We start from the raw sequence: 20,430 nt of genomic DNA, 5'->3' as shown, positions 1-20,430 counted from the left end.
CGCTAGGCCCTGCCCTTACCCACCATGGGGAGCCCCCAACATGGTCTCTCTGGCCCCAGACAATGTTTTCTATCAGTTCTCCTATAGAAACTATAGTTCTCCTATAGAAACTATAGGAGAACTATCGTTTCTGACCGCTAGGCCCTGCCCTTACTCACCATGGGGAGCCCCCAACACTCCTGGTCTCTGTGGCCCCAGACAATGTTTTCTATCAGTTCTCCTTACGTATATTTTTGCATCTACAACACCAAACATTTCTTGGGTTATGTCATACCTGATAGCCACTTCCAATTTCTGTGTGGCACCAACCATTAACTGATCTTGCTAATTTTTTCCCATCCTATTACGTTCTTATAGACCTGTGGACATTTTTTAGAATTTAAAAGAAATAAATCAAAATCTGTTTGCAACCTTAACAGTTCAGTGTATTTCAGACAAAGGCATTATTGTTTGGAAAGAATTTTTCCTTCAGTTACTAACTTAAAATATCTTTCTGCAATGATCTCACTGTATTGCCCCCGTTTGATTCTGTTCTCTTTTTTCGTCGTTTGTGCTCACTGCAACTGCAAGAGAAATACGTAAGCCTATATAAATGTTGTCAGTATTTCTTGGTTCATTGTTCATATCCTGTAAGCTTCCTCCCTCACTCTCTTTCAAGAGTTCTTAGCTCTTACACAAAAAACCCCAAAACAAAACAAAAAATAAACCCAAAATTACAAATGAAGAATTCTTTTACAAAAATTATTAAAGCAGAAGAGAGGGGAAAAAATATTGTGTTTTATTCCTGAAGGAAGTGTTTAATTTCTTTTAAATGAAGCAACTGAATATAAGTACTTACAAAAGGGACATAGTCTTTCCTGTTTTCCAAGTATAGTCGTGATATCTTGGGGCTCTCCTAGAAGGTGATTCAGTGGAACCAGGCTCCTGCTCTCAAGCACTTTTTCCCTTGCTGAGTGTGTATGGAGCCTGCTGAGACTACGTGTCTGCTTACCTCATACCCCACTGTTTTCCAGCTCCCCGATATAATGCTGGAAACCATAAAAGTGGATTTCAATAAGAATCCTGATGGTCCATTGGTAATGCTAGTAGTATAAAGATGTTCATGGAAAGACCAAGATATTTAATTTTATGGAGCTACTACAGTCTACATTTTAACTCCCGGGGACCATAAAGAAAACAGACTTCCAAGAGGAACCTTAGATATATCCACAGAGAAAATAAAAATAAAAATGTGGGTTTCAGAGCTTTTCTGATCATCCACTTGAGGGCTCAGAAGACATCCATACCTCATATGATCCTTTGCCCTGACAGAGAGTTCTCCTTTTTAAGCAGAACCCTTTTCATGTAGTCCTGTTCCTGACTTCAGCTGTGAGAACGAAGGCCTCAGCCATACTTCATTCACATCCACAGTCTCCTCTCCTTCACCTTCTAGGACAAGGTGCCATTAAGTATCTTTAGCATGTCATTTCTCTTTGGTTCAGTAAGATTAACCTTCTGAGGTTAGTTCCACCCAGTATAAGACCAGTCCTTCCCTTTTCTTGCCTAGTGTGCAGATCAGCTCATTTGGTTATCTATGTGAACACATCATCTCATATATTCAACTGAGTACATTCTTCAGGGCAAGATAAAAGGATAAACTGTATTTTCTAACTAAATTAATAGAAATCATAAGAAACATGTCATACCACTTTTTTGTTAGTAGCCTATAATATACTAATAAACACAGTCAGCATTCATAGCAGTGAGGAGGACCCAACCACCTTTTCCTTTTGTGTTTATACAGCATGTGTTCTCACTGGTAATTATTTAGTGGAGTCATTTCTGCTTTAATTAGAGGCTGGGATTAGCTTTTAGGATATAATCTCCACTAAGTAATGATCATCAGACAAGAACTTAGTAAGACAATTCAACACATAAATGAAGTATATATTGATTGTGAAAGAAGAATTTCTTCAAGATACTCAAATAAAATTCACTTTAATTTGATCACAAAGACATTAATGAACAAACAAACATGTATTCAAGTTCTTATTCATGCCTAAGGAACCACTACTTCAAATAGCCAGAGCCTCCTATAGATACAGCTGTGACAGTTTCTGTTTGTCTGTTCCATAACCATAAAAAAGTTCTGTTCTCTAAACTGCTCTTCAGGTACAGGTAGCTGTTTTTCTTCTATTTCTGTCATGGTCTCTGATAAGGCTTTTCTCTCCATAGGGAAATAAACATATACTATTTCAACCTATTCCACAATTATGATCATGGCATTTGTAAAGAGTTACATAATTACCTGTGAATGGAACACAGGCAGAGAAATAAATAAGTGAAATTTAAGTCCATAAAATTAGGTAGATGAGGATTAGAATCACTCAGGAAAACAAAATATTACTGCTAAGAAGTATACATAAAAAATATGACACCTGTTCTGTTTTCCATATTCATACGAAGTCTAAAACCTGCTTACATGAAATCTAGATTTCCATTATCACAGATTATGGTTGGATCTCCTTATCCAAAAAATGTTCAGAGTATTTCAAAACAGCTCATTTAAAGAAAACATAATTACAGTTTATAACACAATGTAATTAGAATATGAAAAATAAACAAATCTCTCAAACATGACCGAGCACTAGGACAGGCATGCCCTTAGAAAAGATAATATATACTAATATATAAACATATATAATTTGTTGTTATTTATGCCTTCCTTTAAGAAAGATGTTTTGAAAGTAAATAGTATTTACATATTTTTAATTGGTTCTTTGTTCTTGGCTCAAGCTAAGTTTTTCAGATCAGACTATTTCTAAATACACAAGCCTGTCAATTATATCACCAGGGCTTTTACTAGGCATCCAGCTTAGTGATAGCCAGAGAACACAATACCCTGTCACAGATGATAAGCCTTCCCTTCATTGTACACTTACAGCATTCATTTAGCTATTCTTGCCGCTTAGCTTCTGTCATCTAAAAGCATTGAATCTTTAGATAATTAATCAGTTACAAAAAATGCAGTAGGAGGCAATCTGCATAGTAACTAAAAGGGCATGATATTAAAACAATACATTTAAAAATGTATAAATACTTAGTAACTACTCTAACAATTGGAGGTCCTTTTGTTTCAAGCTTCATCACCAAATCCAGCATGAATTCAATAGGATAATTACCTAGTTCTGATTTGGTTGTATCTGTCGTTTATTTCACGTGGTTTCTGAGCATTTCTTCTGCTCTTGGCGTTCAGTTTTGCTCTTTCTCTTTTGATTATTAATTTTTCTTTTTTTAGTAGTTAAACATGCCCTTGAACATAACTGTCCAGGCAGTGCATGTGCAAAATACACAGCATGCTTCAGAAAATATTATGGCACAATGTGCAATCAGACCTTGAAACCATGTCAAAAGTAACCTTCAACCCTGCTGTCTGTAGGCAGCATTCAAGAAATGTCTGATGTTCATACATACAAAAAAAGAGTCAGCTCTAAGAGGATTTGAATGTGATTCCTAGGTTACCACGAGGAACAAAGACACACAGTATAAATAGAAGGAATACATGAAAGCAATTAACTTCAGGAAATGTGACATTTTGTGTCCCTGCATCAATGGGTCAAAGATTACTGGTTTATACGGCAAAGGTGACAGGATACACAAACTAAAGAACAAAAATATCATTAGCTTGAACCAGAATGGCTTTTTAAATTTAGTTTTCTTTTTTGCATTGCAACTGGTATAACCACCATTTTATGTGTTCCAAGTACTACTCCAAGAAAACTACACTCAAAAATATGTAATGTGACAGACCAAAGCATGACCAAGCCTACAGGGAATAAACCAAACCAAAACAAAACAAAACCCCACACTGTTTCAAACATGTCTTCATTTTTTAAAAGCTTTACATTTGTGATCATTTTGATTGCATTTGAGCAATAATCTTTTCAGGGATGTTATAGTCAACCTACTTGGCACCTCAAGAAGACACAGAGCATTATAACCAAATTAAAGAAGTCCTATAACCAGTTAAAGAAGTCCTTCAGAAAAAGAGATAGAACAAGCACGTGATCAAAGAGTCTAATGAACACATTTCAGCCGAGTTCTGTATCAAAAGGCTACCATTTCACAAGCCTGGATTGCAAAGTTTCCGATACAGTCAGACAGATACTGAAAATCTGTATGTCTTTTATTGAAAACATCTGAGAATGGTGCTCTGATCTATTCATTTCATGACTGTTTTAAACTTCAGGGTGCAATATACCAGCTCACATTCCTGTTCTCTTGCTTATGCCAGTTCTAGTGCTTATGTGACCATAGGTAAAATCAAATCTGCAACTATCACTTGCAGAAACTGTTTTCAATCAGATGTGTGAAATGCCCTCTCTTGCCCACAGCTGCATGTTTGCTAGAACAGATTAAAGGAAAGACCTTTACCTCTGATTTACTCATTATACTGTTTCAGGCAAGCCCACACAAATCCCCATCCTGTGTCCTAATCTATCCTTAAAAGGGAAATGGGAGAAGGAAAAAATATAGTGTTCAAAGACTTACAGGAGTTTCAAAGCCAGCAAGTACCTCATATCATCTGAAATTTTCAGGCAAATTCATAACCAAGCTACAACTTTTAATTAAGGCTGATATATAAAAAAAAAAAAAAAAAAAAAAAAACCAAAAAAAACCCACCAGAATAACAGAGCAACTACTGTATGAAGAAAGAATCAAGAATCAGAAGTTATGGCTTTACATAAAACATCACTTTTACACTTCAGGGTGGGGGAACAAGATTTTTTTTTTCCTAAGCTAAACAGCAAAGAGTGTTAAAAAAGTTCCTTGAGTACTAATAATTTTGGTTGATTCCAAATAGAGAATACCTGTTGGCCTTCAGTAATTTCTTGAGCTTAAAATGTCACAAACTATTATCTTCAGCACTCATGCCAGATGCTTCAGTAGTTGAAGTGTTACTTTAACCAGGAAATCTCCTTTTTTATATGACAGAAAGGAGTCAGTGCCCTAGGGAAACATCCATGTAAGAAAAATATTCTTGTAAAAGCTGCTATTAGATATGTCTGACCTTATCTCAACTGTAGCCAAAATATGGGAACTGTGTAACAACAAAAAGTATAAAAAGAGTATAGGAAAACATTAACATTCCAATCAAGAGGTTTTTCTCTTGTTTTGGCTATTAAGATAATCATATTTTAAAAGGGCCAATATTGTAAAAAACACTGTATTTGCCAACTATACATGCTGGTTGGCAACATTAACCTTTTCTGAAATATAAAAGTGTAAAAGATGTTACAATTAAGGCCCAGACGAGATATGCCAAATGTTGGGGGGTTTAATTAGTCTGTATTTTCCAGAAGCAATGTGCTTTTTATGTATTAGAGGATATTTATTAAGTCATTATATAATAATCACAACTGCAATTTCTCCAAAACTGGATTTCCTTAATTAAAAAAATGCCAAGAGGATGTACTCTGTTTCCTGTTCTTCTAAATGATATACAAAGTTCACAGATTTTGGGTCAAACTTCTTTAAATACTTTTTTTTGTCTTGTAGAATAAAATTAATTTGAAGCTATTTAACAGCATTCCACCTCACAATCACTATACAGCAATAGAAGCAAACTTTGGGTAAATTTTGGAGTGTCTAATCTTCAGAATTCTGGGTTACCCCCTAAACCATAGCTTACATGGCATTCAAGAAACCTAAAGAGTAATTTTTATCTGCAAGTGCTTCTTCCCTGATATATATATTTTTTTAATTCTTTTTTATCTGACGTTCTGATAGCCCTTCTAGTACATCTCCCATATCGTTTGTAAATATTCCAGACTATTGTCTTTCATGCCTGGACAAGAAGGAACCCTGCTGTTTTCTATCCTTTAATAGAATCTACATATTCAAGATGCAACAAAACCCCTACTTTAAACCAATATATTTCTGAATGTTTTGTAAGATTTTGTGAAATGACCCCATTGCTAAAGTATAAGTAGTTGCTTACAGACAAGTTAACAAAATTTGTTTAACATCTGTGGGTCAGCCTTGCCACTTGTAGGATGTTGTCATTGTAAACTACTTTTGATTGACTATTCTATTTCTGGAAGTATGGAGGAAAAAGTAAAACATGGAAAACATGGAAAGCAATTATTTAGAATATGTATAGCAAACTGCATTAGATGTAGTTCTTTGAATATTGATATAGTTCAAGATGATCCTGCAGTTGTCCTTACAGATTTAAAAAAAAGTCAGAAAATCCCAGATTGCTTACCAGCATGCTGAGTAGCATCTAGTTTCTGTTAAGGTACTCTTGAGTCCAGGAACTTTCCACTGAAACAGCCTGCTTCAGTTACATTATTAACCAATGTCAGGTGTTAGTGATCAGCAAGACTAACCAAAGACCCTGCTCAGAATTTTTTTTCTGTAATCTTGCTTTTCCATTAAAAACCAGTCAGCATGTTACATTCCATCAATACAGGGTGAAAATAAAGCTCAGTTGTCTTCTAAATAAAATATATTATTTGCATACATATTAACTATATTAAAAAAATTGCTATTTCTCATTTTTCTGATCCTGTCTTTTACCTACTTCTTCTTATAAACAGAGAGTTACATAAATGATGCATTAGAATTTCTAAAGCAGTATCTCTCTATATATTATTTCCCTAAGCCATCAATTTAATTTCCCTTAGGCAGGGTATATCAAAGTCATGCATGCTGAGTACTGCCTTCAGAAAGTGGAAAGGGTAAAATGTCACCAATTTATAACTTCTATGGTAACTTATCTTGTTATGTTTCTAAATGTAAATTTTCCTTCTTGAGATGACATAGGAGATATTTTTAGAGATGGGAATTCTAGTATATCCTTCTTTTAGGTACTGCCTTTTGACAGATACCAAGATGCAGGCAATTTGACCTTGATGAGTCAGCTATATAGGTAACCGATTACCAGACTGAGATACTTCTTTGTCTGAGTGATTTGCTTCCTGTTATTATCCTTGCAAATGACAGAATCAAGTTATTAAAATTAAAGGAAGATGTACTCTGCAGTAATAGAAGCTGCTGCCTTTTAAGGAAGACATCTGAAGGTGAAAACTGGATGACTTAAATTGAAAAGTAAAAGCCCTATTGATTTAAACAGCAGGATTTCATCATGAATGTGAAAAAAAAAACTGTCCCACAGGTTATTGAATATATTGAATGCAGTTATGAAGATGAAACAATAATTCACGCTCTGTGTTATTTTAGCAGACATGCACAACAAATTTTTTTCTTCTCTATAAATTTTCTCTTTCAGAAGACCGTATTTGAAGTAAATATCTAGAATATTTCTCATAAATATTGTCCATATACATATCCTTCATGAAGGTCATCAAGGGGGGTAAACTACTGAACTTTAATAAAACTATCCCTTATGAAGATAGATTTTTAATAAATAACTTCATAAAGGGGCCTAAGAGAAATCAGCAGCACTCGTAGAACAGTAAAAGGCTAGCTAGGTTTGATTTTCTCGTATCAAGACACAGGCATGGCTAGCTGACTTCAGTAGGCACTATGAAGATGACAGTAAAATTAGCTGGCATTTCAAATGATCCTTGATCAAAATTACAAGAAAAAATCACAATTATAAATTGGTAGTGGTTGTAAAACAGCCTTACAGAAAGGGATCTAAGATTCCTAGTCAACAGCAGGCTCAATAGGAGTTAGCAGTGTGCCCTGGGCAAACCACACCCTGGGGTGCATCAAACACAGCATAACTAGTCGCTCAAAAGAGGTGATTCTCCCATTGTGTTCAGTGCTGGTGTGGCCTCACTTTGAGTACTGTGGGCAACAGTGAGGGCAATCAGGAGGGCAACAAAGCTGAAGGCTGGAAGGAGGAGTGGCTGAGGATTCTGAGGTTTTCTGTTTGGCGAAGGGACTGAGGGGCGACCTCATCGATCTTTACAGCTTCCTGAGGAGGGGAAATGAAGACAAGAGGTCTATTCCCCCTGGGATCCAGAGATATTCTACTCTATTTTAGTCTGTTTGAGTCTAGTCTATTCTATTCAAATGCATTTTAATGGAAACTCAGTTACAGATGAGATTACAAACAGAAACATGAGGAAGTTAGGTCAATACTTGCTATTCAAACTAAAATATTTTCACAGAGAACAAATATTTACAGTCATTGTTTGTTGTACATGGAACAAAAACGAAATGTGAAAAAGCATACTTATGATATTGTTGCAAAAATAGTGTCACATACCTGAGTAAATGTTAAACAGTAGTTTAACATTCCTAGTAGAAACGAAAACACAGACTTATGCAGCTTACTTAGAGATTGGTTTGGATTTTCTTTACATGTCTAAGATTTGATTTTATGTAAATTAATCCTGTATCAGTGAAGTAACCTATGTTCCTTCTGGTTTTATTCTCTTATCCTCTTAAGTTCTGCTTAAGTATAAGCATTTATTTTACCCTATTCCCAGTTCCCAAAAAGGGTACCTAGTTTTAGGCAAAATATATAATATGATTCCCAGATGGTGTGGGAAATGGAGGGAAAATAAAAAATTGGAAAAAAAAAAAAAAAAGACAATTCTGAAACCATTTTTTTGCCTGTTGTAAAATGAACTAGTGCTATTGAAGGCGACCTGGCACGAATGAGTGCCAAAAGCACACATTCTTTTCATTCCCTAAATGGAAGTAATCATTTTCAATTAGAAAGCAGAAGTGAAGAGATGAAAATTGATCACCTGTCTCAGCTGGTAACCTTTACCTGCAGATATCTATTAAAGTACCACTTAACATCCATCACTAGAGAATGCTTTATTTGTTCAGTATGCTCAGATATCTTATACAGGCATTTGGAGCTATTGAAACAAAACAAAAAAAAACATTGCCGGTTCTGAAACAGAAGCCCCCAAACACACAGGGATCATAGTTTTAGCTGTGTATACTCTTTATGTTCATATAGTGGCTAGTACAACAGAGTTGAGACTTTACACAGTACTGTAAAGCAGTAAAACATATTCTGATCCTTCAGTGACTGACAGTCTGTGATTGCAAGGAATGGCATAGTGGTCTGAAGTAGTTCGGAAAATAATGCATTTGTTTTGTGCTATCCTTCCAAGAGTACATCTCGTTGCACGATGCCATCATGCAACTTTAACTCTATGAACTATTGCACAGTGCCGCTCCCCTTCTTATGCAGTATGAGCACCATACTGACATTACTAGCTACCTCACACACACTTTTGCCATTCTGCTTTGGTTGTCAGGCTCACTTCCAAGGGTTGGTTAGATTGAGTTACACTTTATACTTTTTCCCCTCTAATTTCTCTATAAAATGTTGCAACCCCCTGCAATTATGGAAGATTTAATACAAAATAAAAGATTTAACATGTATTTCTTTAAGTCGGTCAGAATCTTTATGAAAGCATGCATTTACACTTTTGAGGAAACTATACAACTCTGTTTAAAAACACAGACTATCATATTGGTGATTTCTTGTGAAATAAAGGGATTCAATACACTGAAATCTTGCCACACTTAAGTTGACTAGCAAATTCCTTACGAACTTCAATGCACTCAGAACTTCATCCGCAGTTCTTTTTCTGTAATAAGCTACAATATAAGCAATGTGTGTATTACCATTATATCACCACTGCATTTCAGGTCGATGCTCTAAATTAAACTGTGGGAATATAAAAAATATTGTGAAAATATTTTATATCCATATCATCAAAATGTTTTAAATTATAGAAGGAAACTTCCTTCTCCCCTATGCTTGTTCTATTATATAAAAGCATTCTAAAGACTTCACCTTCTTTTGACTGACATGAAGTTGAATGTAAAGTTTCAGATTTCAATTACTAAAATCATTATGATCCAAGCTAACAAGACAACTTCTGTAGATTGCATAATAAATACTAAAAAGAAAAAAGAAGGAACAAATGAACGCTATGGACAATATGCAAGAGTCCTTATAATCTATCTCACTACAGGATCCAGCGCATAGATATGAACAGCATTATAAAAGAAGTCCAATGTTCTGACTGACTAGGTTCTCCAAAATATGAAGAAAAAGAAAAGAAAACAATGAAAGAGTCCTTCCTTTCCTCAGTTCAAATTCAACTTCCCTGGGCAACCCATTCCAGTGCCTCACCACCCTCACAGTAAGGAACTTCTTCCTTATATCTAATCTAAATTTCCCATTTAAGTTTCAACCCGTTACCCCTTGTCCTATCACTACAGTCCCTAATGAAGAGTCCATCCCCAGCATCCTTGTAGGCCCCCTTCAGATACTGGAAGGCTGCTAGGAGGTCTCCAGGCAGCCTTCTCTTCTCCAGGCTGAACAGCCCCAACTTTCTCAGCCTGTCTTCATATGGGAGGTGCTCCAGTCCCCTGATCATCCTCGTGGCCCTCCTCTGGACTTGATCCAACAGTTCCATGTCCTTTTTACATTGAGGACACCAGAACTGCACACAATACTCCAAGTGAGGTCTCACGAGAGCAGAGTAGAGGGGCAGGATCACCTCCTTCGACCTGCTGGTCACGCTCCTTTTGATACAGCCCAAGATACGGTTGGCTTTCTGGGCTGTGAGCACACACTGCTGGCTCAGGTTAAGTTTCTCATCGACCAACACCCCCATGTCCTCTGCAGGGCTGCTCTGAATCTCTTCTCTGCCCAACCTGTAGCTGTGCCTGGGATTGCTCCGACCCAGGTGTAGGACCTTGCTTTATGCTTTTATAAGAGTTTTATCACTGTTCACAAGGTATAGACAAATGAAAATACCAAGTAAACCTAAGCAGCATCTAATTTCAACGAGAGCCTTAAGAAACTTGACAGCTGGCAGTAAGCATTTACAAAATACAGCTGGAAATGGGTTTCATGCAAGTTGCTAAAACCAATTTGTCCATTTTAAATTTATCTCTACCTGCCTTATGGCATGCACTCCAGCCTGTGCTGTGTTGTGGCTTCCAACCTCTTTCACAGTTCCCAAAACTGCAAATTTAATCAGATTAAGTCTTCCAAAAAGGAGTATTAGTTGCACAGGGAAGAAAAAGAACAATAGGGTGGTAGGTAAGTCCCTATCACAAACTGTCCTGCACAACTGCCTGCTGGCTATCAGAAGCTTGGGTAAGTGTCAAAGAAAAATCAACTGGATGGTTTATTATGTCATTAATTTCTTCAAGATTAGATTTTTGGGAAAAACTGCAGAGCAGGCCAGCACATCCTTGGAAGCATAAACAACCAGTAACTTTCATTTACCTGCTTAAAATTCATACTGAAATTCCTCAGTTGTGAGAAGAATAACTGTAAGTCCAGGTTTAAATAGATTTGCCAATAAAAAAGATGAAATGGAAGTTTTTATAGCAAGAGTTGGTTAGGTTTTTGGTTTTTTTTTTATTGAATCAGAACACACTGTATTAGTTGTTGAAGGAAATTTGAACTTTGCTTGAACTTTAATATTACTTTTTTTACCAACCATCATTTTATAGTGACAGCTGCTTAATCACAGGTTATTTCAATAGCTTGTTACACTTCTTTTATTGTCAATTTTTCTCAATTAAGACAATGACAGTAAGTCAATATTTTCAGATTTATACTGTCACTGAGTTAATTTCTGAATTTTGTAGTAGCATATATTTAATAATAGTAACATAAAATCCATGAGTTAAACACAAAAATGAACAATAGTTGCCAGGCTATACTCCAAGCTTTTCACTCAATCAGCCTACTTTATAGGTATATGTGAGAAATTTAACCCTAACTTTAAGCTCTTCTTGCAAACTTTCAAGCAAAAGTCCCACTTGGTGCTAACAAAGTGAAACTACACTTAAATATAGTTCCAGTCTAAAAAAACTTGCTACTTTTAAAATACAGTTTTTCACTATTGCCTGTCTGCAAATTCTGAAATAATAATTCCTGAGGCATATTACTAATACAGAATGATTACTACCCAAATAAGTATAAAATCACACAGTTTCAGATAAGGAATTAGGAATTCACAAAAAACATAGATAAATCCCCTAAAACTATGATTTTTGCAAACATATCACAATGCAGAAAATTCTTACTTTTCAGTGTTATTACAGGAAAAATAAGGAAAATTACTAAATTAATAATTAAATTAATATATACTATGAAAGAATTGTCACATTTTTATTGTCATAAATTCATATATCATTTCAATCTAGACAGAGTCATACTTACCTTGATGCTGCCAGAAATGTTCAAGTGATGACAGCCATGCTTTCACATGCACGCAATACTAGGAAATGTAAACTAAGTAAACTAGAACTACCTCATAGCATGTTAACATTTAGTGCAAATTTTTATATTACACTGCCCAGTATGATCTATAATTGCATGTGGATATAATTTCTATTAAAAGGAAGTTCAGCCTTTTCAGATAGACTACTTAAAATGGATGCTTATTGCCCAAAAGGCAGATAGATAAGAGATAGGCTATTTTTATCTGTATGATTCGGAATTCTAAGAGGAAGCAAATGTTAAACTGCAAATGGTCTTGGAAACGTGATGTCAATTTCACAATTTTGAACTCTGAGTGTCTCTCATTTACTGCAGTAGATGCTTCACTTAACTCTGGCTTCCAGAATACCTGATTCATATTTCTAGAATTCATCTCAAGTTTTGCTTTTCCTTTTTCCTGTAATAAGATTCTGGCTTCCAAAATGCCCAATTCACATTTCTAGAATTCATCTTTTGTATGCCTTTAATAGCTCACACAAGAACGTAAAATTCATATTTGAATATTATAACATTTTTGAAGATAGGATTTTTTTGTTCTTCAAAATGTATAATACTATGACTGAATTTAACTGCATAAAAAAAATTATTCTAGGGCTTTACAGCTTTGATTTTATTTTTTTTGTTTTGGGTTAGTTGCTTGGGTTATTTTTTGGATGAAGGGTGATTTCTCAGATTTACTTTTTCCTGATACACAAGCTAAATGGGAATTAAGCATATTGAAGTCTCACCATGAAACAGAGAATTCAGGTCATGTCACTCTAAAACAGTAATAAACATAGTTCTACTTCTGTATTTTTCCTGCCAACATAATCCTGAAAAAGGCACTAAAACCGTGTTTATAGATAGGTTGGGAAGATACAATTTCTTCTTAAAGCACATTCATGAAGACTAAGACAGCAGATAATAAACAGGAACTGAGCAATACCTAGACTGAGTGAGTCAGGATATTCAAACCATCCCATTTTCTGTAATACTATAACATTCTTTGAATTAGGATGTTAATTTTGCCTAATTCTCCACTCTGCTGATTTTCCATTATTTCAGTTAAATAATTCCATATATAGTTTTGAAATTCTGAAAATTCAACCCAACTGCTGAATCACTTATAGTTATTATAAAAAATTCTATCATCCTACACAGGATGGGAGGCAGGGGTGGAGACAGTGGAATTTATTACTTCTGTGTGTTGCAGTATGCAATTTATCAAAATACAGGAGCACTGACTTGTACTGGGACAAGTTAGGAATTTCCAGCAGTGTCTTCCGTTGTCACCACGGTGAGGTGTGAGTAGGAACAGAAACTACTGAGCTGGCACATGCAGGATCCTCCCAAACCCTAAAGTGCACAAGAAATTAAACTTAGCACAGCAGCACTCCACTTTTTGAACAGTGTCTACTAAAATAAGTAAAAGGAAAATCTATATCTTTCTGTTTTACTATCCCAGAAAGATCCTATCCATGGAATGTATTTTGATAAATGCAAAATTATATTCAAAGTCAAAATAAGGCCTTCTGAATAACATCAACAACCCATATTATTGCTGCATGCAAGCTTGGGGGGGTCTGGAAATCTCAGGAAGAGTAATTCCAGAAGTACTTTTACTCAAAGGATAGAGAGGGATAATTAAGAAGTTGGTAAGTCTTGTTTCCAGCTGTCTGCTATTTTGCTGTGGTGCTATCAGAACACAGAGAGAGAGGGAGAGATGAAGTACTTATTCCCAGAGAGCTCTGCAGTTATTCAAGATGTAGACGAAATGTGGTTTGTCTGTATTCTGGAGTTACAGCACAATCTAAAACTTTACATTTTACCCAGATGGAAGAAGAAAAGATAGGTATTAAGATATTTGTCTCCATTATCCAGTTAAAATGTTTTATAGCCCCAAAGGTCAAGTAAAGCCTTCTTTTTCTGTCTAGGATGCCTGCTTTCTAGTTAACCTGAGACTAGAATTTTCGGTATCTCAGTTTAGCCAACAGGCAACCAGACTTCTGCCAACTAAAGATGGAGAAACCTAGCCTTTATCATGCCTGCTAAAAGCCGGTTTTAAAGTTCAAGGGGTGCAGTGTGCTGTATTAAAACCAGGTCTTTTTAACTCATAAGACTTCTACTAACTTATAGGATGATCACAGATTTCATTAAATGCAATTAAAATTACATTATATCAGAAGGCAGTAAAAGAAACACATATAGTTTATATTCTATTACCTTGACAAATATACCATGGCTGTATAGATACTTCTTTAGGCCAAACTCAGCGAAGGATAGTTAGGTAAATTGGTCCCTAATAATTTTCATTTTCCCTCATGTATGCATTTCCAAAATCCAGATTTTCTCAAACATATGTAATCATGCTATCAATTTGATTCCAGGATCTCAAACTGGGATTTGTTCCCACAGTTTAAACCTTGGGAAGCTGATGCTAGCAGCGGCAGGATCAGCAGCAGTTGCCTCTGCAAGTGTGTGGACAATGCAAAGAGTAGTGCACTTGATATGCTAGAGGGAGCACTTAATAGGCTATATCATACAAAGGAATCTTGACAGCCATGACAACAAGGCCAAGTGCAAGGTCTTGTATCCACATTAAGAGGAAACCCCAGTATCAATACAGATTGAGTGACGAATGGATTGACAGCAGTCCTGCAGGGAAGGGCTTGGGGATATGGGTGGATGAAAGAATTGGACATGAGCCAGCAATGTGAACTTGCATCCCAGAAAGGCAATTGTATCCTGGGTTGCATCAAAAGAAGCATAGCCATCAAGTGCTTCTGCCTCTCTGCTCTTGTAAGACCCCAGCTGGAGTACTGAATCCAGTTCTGGAGTCCCCAGTACAAGAAAGACATGGACCTGTTGAAGCGAGCCCAGAGGAGGACCACAAAAATTATCAGAAGTCTGGAACACTCCTATTAAGAAGAACGTCTGAGTTGGGATTGTTCGGCCTGGAGAAGGTTCCCAGAGGACCTTAGTGAGGAATTTCAATATGTAAAGGGGGCTTATGAAAAAGATGAAGAGAGAATTCTTACCAAGACCTGTAGTGATAGGACAAGGGGTAATGGTTTGAAACTGAAAGAGGGTAGATTTAGACTGAATAGAAGGCAGAATTTTTTTCACAATGAGGATGCTAAGGCACTGGAACAGGTTGCCCAGAGAAGTTGTGCCACACACTTGGAAGTATTCAAAGTCAGGCTGGATGGAGCTTTGAGCAACCTGATGTAGTGACAGATATACCTTCCCATGCCGGTGGGGTGGACTGGATGATTTTTCGGGTCCCTTCCAATCCAAACTATTGTATGATTCTATGATTTGTCTGGCTACTATCATCCAGTGATTATCTATACAGTCCTAACAGATTTTCTATCTACTGCTGTTAATGATGCAATGTAGACTGAAAGGGAAACAATGTAATGTGCCTCAAGAACAGAACTAACATTTATGGGAAGTATGATGTCCTGCATTCAGGTCTATTCAATTCAAGTGATAATTTTCCAAAGAAAGGAAAGAAAGATCAAACACTCTATCTATCTATCTATCTATCTATCTATCTATCTATCTATCTATCTATCTAGGGTCATCAGTAACTCATTAATGTGAACAATTCAATGCATATTCCTCCATCACAGGATGCAATAATAGGTACAGAATTACACGTCTCTGCCATTAAAATCAGGATCGCATGTGTCTTCTTGTATAAAGTTACAAATTCAGTGCAACCAAAACACAGCAGATCTACAGAAAAAAAAGATATCTTTCAAAAAGAAGACAATCCAGACTAGAATAGATACAAATTTTGTTAATCTTTCGAATTGTATGTCATAATAATTATACTACTTTTTTAACTTTCATGAATAACAGTTTGTTTTCCACATGGTTGCTTACCTGAAGAAATTTTTGTTTTCTTTTTCTTTTTTTACTTATTAAGCAAGTAAAAAATACCTGGAATTCACCTATCTTCCAATGTCAGGCAGAACCTAGTGAGTTCTCAGGATCACATTTACATTTCCCCCAGGAAGAAAAACCAGAAATATGCTCATAAAACACAATTCTCCTGATTTTTTAAAAGCTATATGTATATTCTGAATATCTTTTGTTCTTCTAATTCAAACACAGATCTTCTATAACAAAGAATAAATTCCATAGTGTCTCAAAAGCTTGATTGCTACTGTTGAAAAGCAGTATTTAATGCCAAACATAACTGTATCATTTATTAATCCATTTAAAATCTTCCAATACTTTCCTGTTTCTTCTCGGAATGCCTCTGTATTGTGCCTTCCTTTCTTCTAAATGCCAAGCATTCTCTTTCTCCATTGTTTATTTTCAATATAAATACATAAAAATAGGAGTTCACCAATGAAAATATTGTATTTGTTCCTTTAGATTGAAATGAAGCAGCTGGACAATGAAATGTTTAAAATACTTATTATCACCTGTATCCTTCAGTAAGGATTTTAAGAAACCAAGAGAAAACATTCTTAGGAGACCCATTAAATAACCTTTTTTACAGATAAATAACTACCACCAAGTTCCTGGGTATACTCTTTTTCCGACATCAATAACAACAACAATAATTTCTTTTTTAAAAAAAGTCTGGAGTTCTTCACTTATTTTTTTCTCTTTTTCTTTTTTAATTTTCCTTTTTGGGGAAGTGCTTCTAAGTACCAAGACTGCATGCATTAATGTACCAAAATATCCTTTTATATTCCTGGCTTTATGGTTAAGTCTGACTCTATCATAAAAAAAATGCTCTCATATTTAAGCATGGGAAATCAGGGAAAAGAAAAAAAAAACCAAACATAGTACTCTGATGTGCTAGAACATTGTTGAAACACATTAACTACATTAATAGACAGCTCAGCAACAGAAGTTTCCTGTGTTTCAAAACAGTGCATGCCAAGAATATAAATCAACTTTGCTATCAAGAACGATTTAAAAAAAAAAAGCTTTGTCAATGCCATTCTAAATAAAAAAACCCCACAAACAAAATTACTACACCTTATCTTGCATATGTAAAATGCTGGAAATATGAGCATGTGAGCAGTCTACATGCTATTCTATACAAAGTATATGGTTTTTTCCTTAAGATAAATAAACTCTAATGTTTGCTGTTATGAGCAAATTTTTAGTTTAAATTTCTATGGAAAAGTATAACTTCAATAAATAAACCTTCATGTGCAGAGGAGCCTGGTATGTCCAAACATCCAGGAGTTAGAATCACAAAGGCAGCAGAAAAGATTTGTGGTGTATTGTCATGGATCTAAGGTTATTTTGTTATTCAATCTAGTACTGACAAAGGAATTTTTATAATGTCAAGAAGATGCAGTTTTTTCTATTTGAAAGACAGAAATATTAATTTCTCTCAATATTACAGTTCATTATTATGGAGTTCTTTATATTTAAAAAGATAACGTGACATTACTCCTTGAAGCTCCTTGACTCCATATTACCTGCAACATAAATTTAATCAGTGTACATAGCCTGTTTTGTCTGTATTACCTTTATATCATCTACCCCAAAAAACAACCTGCACACAAAAATAATAAATACAGATAAACAGTAACATTTCCCTCTTCCTATCATTACCCATTGTTTTCAAACTGGTGAGTACTAATCCTTGGTTAATTTATTTTTCTTTACATGGAATTGAGAAGATTTTAATAAGAAAAAGAAGCAAGTTTTCAAACTTGTTACACCAGTAAGCCAAGAGCAAATATGATCTAATGAAAAATTTAAAATAAACGATCACTAACATCATTATAAATATCCACTCATTTTTGTCTAAGGTGAAGGGAGCTGCCAAAAAGAAAGTAACTTAGCCCAGTTTCCATAAAATATTGAACAGAATTCAAAATCCACCAGCAAGAATGGTCTGTTTTAAAACTAGCCCAAGGATGTAGGATCAATCAGTAGATAAATAAAGCAATCACATCTTTATATGAAATTGGTGATGAAGAAAATAATCACTTACCTAGAACCCCCAGCCTGTAATTGAGAGTGATAACAATGACATTTCCATAACTTGCGAGAATGCTGCCATCAATCATATTGCCAGTACCCTCCATGTAAGATCCACCATGGATGTAGACCATAACAGGTTTCTTGCTGTTCTGATCATGAATGTCTGAAAAAATTCAAGTAAGGAAAACATAATAAAGTAATAAAAAATATGGAAATATGGCATTAACAATTTATAGCAGTGCTAAAAACATTTCCTATGTTTTCAATAGGAAATTTCACCACTTCAGCTAGTTTACACAGTTTAGGGTCATCCTACAAGTCTAATATTTATAGCTTGAGTATTTCTCTTGGTTACTTCAAATAGTATTTCCTCTGACATGTTCTCTGAACACTTGAAATATCTTCAATATTTCAAGGAATTTAATTTGTATATAAAAATCTAAAAGCCTAAAGAGAAAAATCAAATTATGGAATAGTCCTGTCTGTTTTTAGAATATTCTGAAATATCTGTACATATCATAATAAAATTACAATAATAACCTATACTTTCCCATTCCTCACTGAGACATTGTTGAAATTATAGTCCCAATAGTTCAGTATGAGATAATATCACAAAATCACATTGTTCCAATAGAAGTAAACATAGTACACTGTTCCTTCTTCCAATAGCATAGGAGTTATCAGAATTTACGTGAATTCATGGACCAGATTTTTTGTATTGAAATCAAATGGTCTTCTGTGTTGTGCTTTTCCTTGTCATAGCAGCTAAGTCTTAAAGAACAGCCTTGAATTAATGCTCCTTAATGGTATTGTTAATCTTCTGTATATGCAGAAAAGCTCTTGACTTCTTGCAAACAGGTAAACAGCTGGGTCTTTATTTATAAAAAAAATTACACGAAATTGATAGTAACACTTTCATACTTCACGGTGAGTTATAAAGATTAACTGAGTTATATTTAGTACTGTATTCATCTCTCTTCCATTACTAATCAAAAAGTTAGGCTCCTGACCCAGAGATGGTTCGGACTATCAAAATTGGGAAGTTACAATCTCTACAGAAACAGTGGGAACAGGGGCTAAGGTCCTTTAAAAAGCAGAGGGCAATTCAGCAAGCTGCGTTAGGTATACACACCTTTTACAAATAATTTGGTGTATCTGCATGTGTAATAGGAGCACTTCTTTCAATCATACAGTACAACATAGGAGAGAAAGCAGAGTCTCTGATTATTCTAAAACAGTCAGAGATTAAAATGCAGTGTTCTTTTCTGGGTCGGATAAGCGTATACTGAATAGTGGGAAAAGGAACTAGCGAAATAAAAAGCTGAGCTAAATATTTAGAGGTAGGCCATCTAGGTTTGAAACCTTCCAAAACTCTTCCTTCTCCTGAACGTTGTTAGAAAAGATAACAAATATGTGATCAGCAATGAGTTGCCACCTATATAAAACATGCTGTATTTTATGTACTTGATCAGCAGAACAAAAGTTTTTGTGGTAAGATCTTAATTGTTGTGACTATAAGAGTGATGCAGCTATTAAACAGATCATATAAAGCAATGAGGTGCATTCCAGTGGATGTATTTTTTTTTAATTCTGAGCATTTTCAGCTAACTATATGAAAGTGTTTCTTCTGTAAAAGCAAAGCTAAGCCCTGAAAAAATGAAAGCAAACAGTTATTTAACACAATTATTTGTGCCACTGAATTACCTCTCTCCAAAGTCTCATGGCATGGTTTGTTGTATTTAATCTTTCCTTATTACATAGTTCTACCTCAGGGTTGAATCTTTCACTGCTGAAGTCAATGGGAGGTTTCCTCTTCCCCTTCAATGGGAACACGATTAGCTTCAACATAAAGGAAATGAGCTCCACGCTTTATGTTCTCAGATCTAAAGTGGATGCCCTTGTTAATCACAAAAAACCTAGCATTTTATAATTTTTTAAGAAGTCTTAGTTACAATGTATTCATAATCCAATATATATCATAAGTTTTTAAAGCAATTCTGGTTTTGCTTCTAATTTACCTTTTGCTTAAATTAAATACAGAATTTGATACAGAAAATTATGATATCATTTAAAAAAAAACACCTACGTTACACAGAAATAGGAAGGTAATATTCAGAAAATAACAGAGAAATTTTGGAGTATTTTGAACAGCATTGTTGTTTTATAAGAAATAGTGTAATTCAGTAACAAAGGGAGTACAGTAGAGGGCAATCAGTGTGAATGAAAGACCAGAGTTTTTTATTATGGCATTT

At 35.1% G+C, this 20,430-nt stretch overlaps 1 protein-coding gene across 2 annotated transcripts in view; it reads right to left on the bottom strand.

Moving 5' to 3' along the window:
- NLGN4X (neuroligin 4 X-linked) overlaps window positions 1–20,430 on the bottom strand; it is a gene marked incomplete at both ends in the record, with an annotated part of 118,031 nt that overhangs the window by 53,455 nt on the left and 44,146 nt on the right. For both annotated transcript variants that reach the window (XM_080612070.1, XM_080612071.1), the window contains one exon: window positions 18,189–18,341. In XM_080612070.1, the coding sequence (XP_080468196.1) occupies window positions 18,189–18,341 (153 nt within the window). The remainder of the gene's footprint in view (window positions 1–18,188; window positions 18,342–20,430) is intronic.

Source organism: Psittacula echo (assembly GCF_963264785.1).
Source record: "Psittacula echo genome assembly, chromosome: 3".
Lineage (NCBI taxonomy): Eukaryota > Metazoa > Chordata > Aves > Psittaciformes > Psittacidae > Psittacula > Psittacula echo.
Note: the sequence above shows the minus strand (reverse complement) of the source record. Positions and strands in the feature narration are given on the sequence as shown.